Below are 8347 nucleotides of genomic sequence, written 5' to 3' on the forward strand. Positions count from 1 at the left end.
CACCTGTAGACACACTAGACACACCTGTAAACACACCTGCAGACACACCTGTAGACACCTGTAGACACACCTGTAGACACACCTGCAGACACACCTGTAGACACACCTGCAGACACCTGTGAGGCTGTACCTGTTGGGAGGGCGTGTACTTCAGTGTCCTGCAACATGTTACTGACCTTCCTCCCTCCTCCTCCTCAGTCCTGGAGGTGCACCAGTTCTCGCGGGATGCAGGTGTGGCCGAGGCGTGGCTGCTGGGCCAGGAGCCTTACCTGTCCAGCAGGGAGGTGGGGCAGAGCGTGGACGAGGTGGAGAAGCTCATCAAACGCCACGAGGCCTTCGAGAAGTCGGCCGCCACCTGGGAGGAGAGATTCTCTGCTCTGGAGAGGCTGACCACGGTGAGAGGATGAAGAAGATGATGATGATGATGTTGGTGAAGGTGATGAAGAGGATGGTGATAAAGGTGTGTGTGTGTGTGTGTGTGTGTGTGTGTGTGTGTGTGTGTGTGTGTGTGTGTGTGTGTGTGTGTGTGTGTTGCAGCTGGAGCTGCTGGAGGTGAGGAGGCAGCAGGAGGAGGAGGAGCGGAGGAGGAAGCCTCCATCTCCAGAACCGGTGGTCCAGCAGGAGGAAGTCCAGCAGCAGAGGTGACAGTGTGGTCAGCAGCAGGTAGTGGGCGGGGCCACGTATACAGGAAGCACTCATTTAAGTCTGTGTGTGTTTCTGCAGCGCCGTCACTCAGAACGGACTCCCATCGGACCAGGACTCTCCTCGGGTCAGTACGATTCTGTCAGTCTGCAGGTTTATGTGTGTTTTTCTCTCCGACTGAAACTCTTCACAGGATCTAGTGGTTCTGTCTGATCGGTTCTGGCTGATAAACGGGTCAATAATCGATCTGACACACTCTGGTTCAGAACCTTTCTTCATCCAGCAGCTCTGAAGAATCGGGTTTCATTCATCACAGAAACATCCAGAAATCCTCCTAAAGATGAAACCAGAGCTTCAGTGTTTGTTCTCCTATTGATTGGTATTGATCAGTAGTGATCGGTATTGATCGGTAGTGATTGTGTCTGTGCTCCTGGTTCCCGGACCGTCCAGGACGGCGTGGACGGCGGCGGTCTGGTGAACGGCGTCGCTGAGCGGAGCTCCAAGGAGCCGAGCCCCGCCCCCTCGCCCACCTCCGGCAGGAAGAGTAAGAGCAGCCAATCGTCGACGCTGCCGGCCAAGAACCAGGAAACGGCGTCGCAGCTGGAGGGGCTGCTGTACCGCAAACACGAGTGGGAGGGGCACAACAAGAAGGCGTCCAACAGGTAAGTCAGATCCTCGCCGAGCGGGACGCCTCACTCCGCTCTGCTGTCGCTGCATCACGTGACCCTGCTGCTCTGTGATTGGCAGGTCGTGGCACAATGTGTACTGTGTCATCAACAACCAGGAAATGGGCTTCTACAAGGACAGCAAGGCGGCCAATCAGGGCGTCCCGTACCACAACGAGCTGCCAATCAGCCTGAAGGACGCCACCTGTGACGTGGCGTCGGACTACAAGAAGAAGAAGCACGTCTTCAAGCTCCGGTACGAGACCCGGAGGCTCATTTCACGCATCGCCTCACAGCCCGTTCAGGTTCTGATGTTTTCAGATCCGAGAATGTTTCACATTTACCAAAAAAACTCACCTGAGAGTCCATTCTCAGGTTCAGAACCTCCAGAAAAAAAAGTCCAACATGAAATGTGGAGACTCAGACAGAACAGTTCCATCAGAACCACTGAACGGATCCATCAGGCCTCAGTTTAGTTGCTGATCCAGAAAGGTCCTGTCGGTGTCTGTCTATAGATGGGTCCATGGTTCTACTAGAACCCAGTCTCTGGTCACATTTCACCACCTGTTGAGGCTCTAGCATCAGCAGACCCTGATGTGGTGAAGCTGGACCAGACAAGGTTCTGGTTCTAGATGAACTATGAGTTCCAGGTTGGTGTTGGCTAACGAGTCCAAACAGACGCGGCTGCTTCCTGTTCACGGTTCTTCTCTTCTCTGTTTCAGAGTCGCCGATGGAAACGAGTATCTGTTCCAAGCCAAAGATGAAGTGAGTCTGGTCCAGTTCTTAGACTAAAGCCCAGATTAAGTCCTGTTTTTAACAGCAGATGAGATCACAGTCGACTGTCTCAGATGAAGGGAATCGACCGCATGACGAGTAGTAAGAAAGTCTAGAAAGTCCGTATGTTCATGAACAGCACAGCTGAAGTGGAGCCAGGTCTGGTTCTTGTAAACTGGGTCGATCCAGAGTCAAAACAGTCAGAGCGCATGTGAGCGAGCTGAGCTTTACTCAGAGTATGTTTCCAGTATTTAGCATATTTTAGTTGTCGCGGTGGCGCCCCCTGGTGGCGACGCTGCAGACTGTCCGTATTGATTGGACGAAGCGTTAAAGAGTTAAAGGTTTACCAGCCAATCACAGAGCAGCGATACATGATGTCAGACGTTAAGTATCTGCACAATGTCCAGGACTGTGATTGGATGAAATATGTCGGACCTAGCGGAACCAGAACCAGCTGTTTGGCCTCTTAAAGCTCTTTACAGGGTATCTGGCACTAGTTGTGTTTCACTTTCAGTGAGGAGTGAGTAGAACGCTCTAAATATTCCTGCTGCTGTTTGTGGCCTCGTTCTCGTCCTGTGACACCACAGGGTGGCGGCGCCGCCAGCCACAGGGTGGCGCCGCCAGCCACAGGGGTTCATGTTGTAGCTTTAGTTGTTTGCCTACAGCCATTAAAAACGAGAAAAGAATTCCTGTCCAGTCATGTGTTGCAGAAGCTTGCAGCTTGTTGCTCTTCAGCACTCAGCCTTTTAGCTTTAGCAGCTCGTTTCACCAGTGAAGCCGCAGAACCACAGTGTGCCTGTCGCCCCCTGCAGGAGGAGATGAGCACCTGGATCCAGGCCATCCTGAACACCGCCGACCGCGCCGACGTCCAGGGCAGCAACCCCGGCACGCCGGCCTCCGGGCGCGCTCAGACGCTGCCGGCCGCCGTCACGCTCAGCAGCGAGTCGAGTCCCGGCAAGAGAGAGAAGGACAAAGAGAAGGACAAGGAGAAACGCTTCAGCCTGTTCAGCAAGAAGAAGCAGTAGAACGTAGGAGAACGTCAGTAGAACGTCAGTAGAACGTCAGTAGAATGTCAGACTGAGCGCTTTGGTGAAACCGACGCTCTGAAACGTTTTGCTTCTTTATAAATGTCTCGTCAGAACTGGAACCTGCTTCAGAGCGTCTGTCCAGCTGCTTCCAGCTTCACGCCGTGGATCAGGAGACCTCCAGAAGCTCTCAGCCTGAAACCAGAATCCTTCAATAAAAACTAGAACGATTGTCACCAGAGTGAGGTCCTTAGAAAGAACAAAGGAGCACACCTGCTTGTGACGTCACTCTGATGTCGCTGCTGAACGGCCAATGAGAGGCTGGAGGCCGCCGGAGTTCGTGCGTGGAGCTGGAAGCCGCGACAGTTTCACCAAAGTGCAGCGCTGGATTGTTTGTAGTGTTTTTTTCTTGATGCAGTTTGTTTTTTCCTTATTTTTGATGTTTGTTTTCTCCGCGTGGTTAACGTGACATCACAGGACGCCGCGGGAACAACGCGCCGCCGCACGTGTCCATGTGTGGCGTTAAAACAGAAACGGCCGAGCTCAGCATCTACGGCGACACGCCGAGCGACGCGTCGCGTTCACGCCTGTCGTGACGTCGGGCCGCGTGCGAGGTGAAGGCGGTTCATCGTCGTGGAAACCGACCAGCTGCTCCGGTGTCGGTTTGTGGACGATGAACGCTGCGACGCCACAACAGTCCGTCCGTCCGCCGTGACATCACAGTGACATCATCAGTGACCACGCGTTTTATTCTGTTGTCGTTTCTTTTTGATTTTGTGTTTTTCTACCGACTCCGAGTTGTTTCTTCCGTTTCGTGAATCTTCAGAGACGACCTGCGTTCTTCTGCCGTTGAGAAATCGGACCAACAGTGCATTTAGTTCTACTTTTATTTCTACTTTTATTTTGTATTTTTTTTTACTTCTGCTGCTCTGCAACGTTTTGTGTTGGTTGAAAACAGCCAATCACCTTTGAGGAGGTGTATGATGTAGAAACGTCCACGTGCATGCTTCCTCAGAGTGTCGCCTGAAAACTCACCTGAAACTAAAACTCTTGTTTTTTAAACCTTATCTCGGTTTTCTTTGGTTCTCGGTCGGAGGTGAAGCTCGCCGTGTACAGTCAACACTCGCTGGTTGGTCCTGCAGACAGGAAGCGGTCCTGCAGACAGGAAGTGGTCCCGCAGGCCGATGAAGGTCGCTTGCTTGCTGTCGCTCAGATTTTCTGCTCTTTGATACTCGTGTTGCTCCGTCACTGTATATCTATTGTACTGAACATGTATGGAAGTTAACGCCATCTTACTGCACAATCAGAACTGCATCTATAGGAATGAAGAAGAAGCTGTTTAAGGCTGAATATTTAAACAGAAGTTAGATCATAAAAGCTTTCCTCATGTATGAACCTGCACCTGTAGACTCTAAAGCTCTCTGTCCGATCTGTGCGATGTCATTAAAGCTTTTAACTTTACACTCCAGCTCTCTGTCCTCGTCTTCTTCTCATGTGACCACATTAAAATGTCTGAAATCAACCAGGTGGTCGTCGGCTTGTTTCTGTGACAGGATCGGCGATGCAACCAGGCGACGGTCAGACAAACTTTGTATCTGTTACTGCAGCTCCTCAAACACCTGAAACACACCTGAAACACACCTGAACAACGAGACACAATTTATCACAAATTGGCTCCAAGAAAGAAGTCAAGAGTCGCTGCAGGAGATTCACTAGAAATCAGCTCATTGAAACTAAACGTGATGGATGTGAGTGAACACAGGTGAGCTGCATCAGCTGACCTCACCTGTCGGCTCAGGTGAGCTTCAAACCAGAGAAAACTTTGTTCAGTGTAACATTTCTGTAACGCTTTTATCTGCTGAAAATGTCCCAAATAAAGGTTCTGCAGAGACAGTTCCTGAACGCTAACGAAGGTTCTAGAGAGACNGGTAGATGTAGGGTTAGAGGGTAGATGTAGAGGTAGAGGGTAGATGTAGGGTTTTGATACCAGGCAGTTAAAAAGTGCCTTGCTTCAGGGCGCTCCAGTAGCTCAACCGGACAAGATGGCGACCCGTGTACAGGGCTGTAGTCCCCGACGCAGCAGCCGTGGTTTGAGTCCAACCAGCGGCTCATTCGCTGCATGCCCTTCCCCCGCTCTGATCCCCACCTTTCCCTCTCTCTCTTCACTTTCCTGTCAAAGAGGCAAAAAATGCCCCAAAATAATCTAATTTTAATAAGGCCTTGATTCTGGCCTCTGAGATCAGATCAGAACATCTCACTGCAGCTATACCGGGTAGTACTTCTGTCAACAGCTTGGAGGTGTGTGTTACTGCAGAAACGGTACTCCTTTGTCCATCTGATGCAGTATTCAGAGTACCCCAGTCAGTACTACATGCTCCTGTACTGTATGCTGGTCATGTGTTGACATCTGACCTTTGCTCACCGCTCAGATGCTGCAGGAGCGTTTCCGCGAGTTCGCCCGCGACACCGGAAACATCGGGCAGGAGCGCGTGGACGCCGTCAACCGTCTGGCAGATGAGCTGATCAACGCCGGTCACGGCGACGCTGCCACGGTGGCGGAGTGGAAGGACGGCCTGAACGAGGCCTGGGCCGACCTGCTGGAGCTGATCGACACCCGGACGCAGATCCTTGCCGCCTCCTTCGAGCTCCACAAGTTCTACCACGACGCCAAGGAGATCCTGGGGCGCATCGTGGACAAGCAGAAGAAGCTGCCGGAGGAGGTGGGCCGCGACCAGAACACCGTGGAGACGCTGCAGAGGATGCACACCACCTTCGAACACGACATCCAGGCCCTGGGAACACAGGTGAGTCCGCATGGACCTGCTCTAAGGGGACGTTCTGATCAATACGCTGATCCATCGATCAGCATGAGAGATAAATGTTTATGAGCATCATGTGACCAGAGAATACCATCATATTAACAGCTTCTCTGTCATCGTGTTTGCCTCCATTAAAATGACCAGTTAAAACGGTGACAGATCAAGTTAAACTGTGGAAACAGGAGTAAATATATTTTCAGCTTTCTAAGGCGCTCCTCTATGAGGTGCAGTTGCATCAGCAAGGTTAACCGAGAGCTGTGACCTTTGCCATGTTGTGGCAGGTGAGGCAGCTGCAGGAGGACGCGGTGCGCCTGCAGTCGGCGTACGCCGGAGACAAAGCCGACGACATCCAGCGCAGGGAGAGCGAAGTGTTGGAGGCCTGGAGGAGCCTGCTGGAGGCCTGCGACGGACGCCGGCTTCGCCTCCTCGACACCGGTGACAAGTTCCGCTTCTTCAGCATGGTGAGAGACCTGCTGCTGTGGATGGATGACGTGATCCGGCTCATCGAGGCACAGGAGAATCCCAGGTAAGCTTCACCCTGCAGCAGGTTAGCGCCGCCGCCGCCACCGATCGTCGCTGACAGAAGCTGTTTGTGTGTTCAGAGACGTCTCCTCGGTGGAGCTGCTGATGAACAACCATCAGGGCATCAAGGCCGAGATCGACGCCCGCAACGACAGCTTCACCGCCTGCATCGAGCTGGGCAAGGCCCTGCTGGCCCGCAAGCACTACGCTTCAGAGGAGGTGAGCCGCTGCACAGGTCAGACACTCGGGTAGTGAACAGGTCAGACACTCGTGTGTTTAATAAAACCAAAGTTAATTGACCAGATTCATTACTGAAAGCAAACGAGGAGGCGAACGCCTGTCGTCGTGAGTCTCTGCTGGTATAAATAAAGTTGTGCACCTGTCCTGTGTCGCTCAGATCAAAGAGAAGCTGCTGCAGCTGACCGACAAGAGGAAGGAGATGATCGACAAGTGGGAGGATCGATGGGAGTGGCTGCGACTCAGTAAGTCTGTCGTCTGTTTGAATGAGCTCAGAGGGTGGGGGGCCAGAGGTTGCAGCTGATTGGACGCTGTGGCGATGAGTCGCCGCTGATGAAGGCGCTTCAGGCGCTCGGCGACCTTTAGCGGAGTCGGCCGAGCGTCTTCTGAGCCGCCGCCAAACCTCCGGCTGCGACCAATCAGGAAACGCTGCAGGAGGCTGAGTCAGAGCAGCTGCTGCTTTCAGAGTCCTGGGTTCGTCCTGCGCCGCGAGGCGCCAACAGTCGCAGGACGTCCTACCTGGACGCCTCAGCTCGCGTTAAATATCAGCTCTGATCATCAGGCTATCAGTCAGTGAATCCATCAGCTGTAAAAACGTGGCGTCAGCAGGAGTCGGCCGTTTTCAGGTCGCTCTGGGAGAGATCATCGAGTCGCTGCTCCGCCGCCGTCGTCACGGTCAGCGTGGGTCAGTTGGTCCCTGAGTTTGTCCTGAAGGTACAGCGTCTCGTCTGACTTGTGCTGCGTCTAAGTCAGGTCAGAATTTTCCAACGTGAGTATTCTGGACTCAGCTCATCACAGCTCCAACCGTAAACCATCAACACCAAACGTCTTCATGATGAATCTGAAGTAAACAACAGAAGAGGTCCGAGTCGCGTTAGACATTCATGATGCAGACAGACGGGTCTACTGCAGCAGCCACAAGGCCCAGTCTTGCTTTGCACTCCTGTGGGAGTCACAGAAATCCATCTTCATGCAGGTCAGAATGTGTGATGTCGCTGATGTTCTCCAGGAAACATCTGCTCAGACCAGCAGCTCGCTGTGGGCGGGTTCTCCATCCTCGCCTTTATAATTCATCAGAGCTGTGATGAGCAGAACTCAGAGGAGCTTTGATCTGAAGAGAAAAAACCGCCTTTCAGAAGCACCTTCAGGCTCCTGCAGCCAGTTCCTGGTCAAAGGTTCTGGTCACCCCACAGCTGCCTGCAGGCTCCTGCAGTGGAGAACAGCTGAACATCAACCTGTCAGATCCGAACAGAACCTCATGTGACTCCGCTGAAGGTTCTGGGGCAGTTCAGCGAAGACCATCGTCAGCAGCGTGCAGCTGCAGAACACGGAGAACAAAGTTCTCCAACAGCCATGGGTCCGTCTCAAAGGGAGGTTAACCGATGCCTACAGAACGCTGGCAGCCCACAATTTCAGCTCAACTCACCGAAATGCGTTTTATTTCTCCTCTGAACACAAGAATCTGACGTCTGCAGTGAAACTCACCTGCTGGTTATGAGTTCTGACACTAAAGGCTTCAGGCTCGTTCACGGAGGATGTTCAGCAGGTACAGAGGAAAAGGTGCTGCCTCACAGGCCGGACTCAGGGAACAAAAGCATGGACGCAGTAAACAGCACCAGAAATTACACCTGCAGACACACCTGTAGACACACCTGTAGACACA

At 52.7% G+C, this 8347-nt stretch overlaps 1 protein-coding gene across 1 annotated transcript in view; it reads left to right on the forward strand.

Annotated features, from left to right (window-relative positions):
* LOC103370005 (spectrin beta chain, non-erythrocytic 1-like) overlaps nucleotides 1-7794 on the forward strand; it is a 22904-nt gene extending 15110 nt beyond the window's left edge. Inside the window, exons 15-26 of the mRNA XM_008298901.1 lie at nucleotides 199-395; nucleotides 724-783; nucleotides 1093-1304; nucleotides 1390-1563; nucleotides 2030-2072; nucleotides 2894-3102; nucleotides 5350-5425; nucleotides 5536-5910; nucleotides 6207-6451; nucleotides 6528-6666; nucleotides 6845-6929; nucleotides 7694-7794. Of these exons, the coding sequence (XP_008297123.1) occupies nucleotides 199-395; nucleotides 724-783; nucleotides 1093-1304; nucleotides 1390-1563; nucleotides 2030-2072; nucleotides 2894-3102; nucleotides 5350-5425; nucleotides 5536-5910; nucleotides 6207-6451; nucleotides 6528-6666; nucleotides 6845-6929; nucleotides 7694-7794 (1916 nt within the window). The remainder of the gene's footprint in view (nucleotides 1-198; nucleotides 396-723; nucleotides 784-1092; nucleotides 1305-1389; nucleotides 1564-2029; nucleotides 2073-2893; nucleotides 3103-5349; nucleotides 5426-5535; nucleotides 5911-6206; nucleotides 6452-6527; nucleotides 6667-6844; nucleotides 6930-7693) is intronic.
* Nucleotides 7795-8347: the final 553 nt, after the last annotated feature.

Source organism: Stegastes partitus, unplaced genomic scaffold (genome assembly GCF_000690725.1).
Source record: "Stegastes partitus isolate 25-593 unplaced genomic scaffold, Stegastes_partitus-1.0.2 Scaffold1358, whole genome shotgun sequence".
Taxonomy (NCBI): Eukaryota; Metazoa; Chordata; class Actinopteri; family Pomacentridae; genus Stegastes; species Stegastes partitus.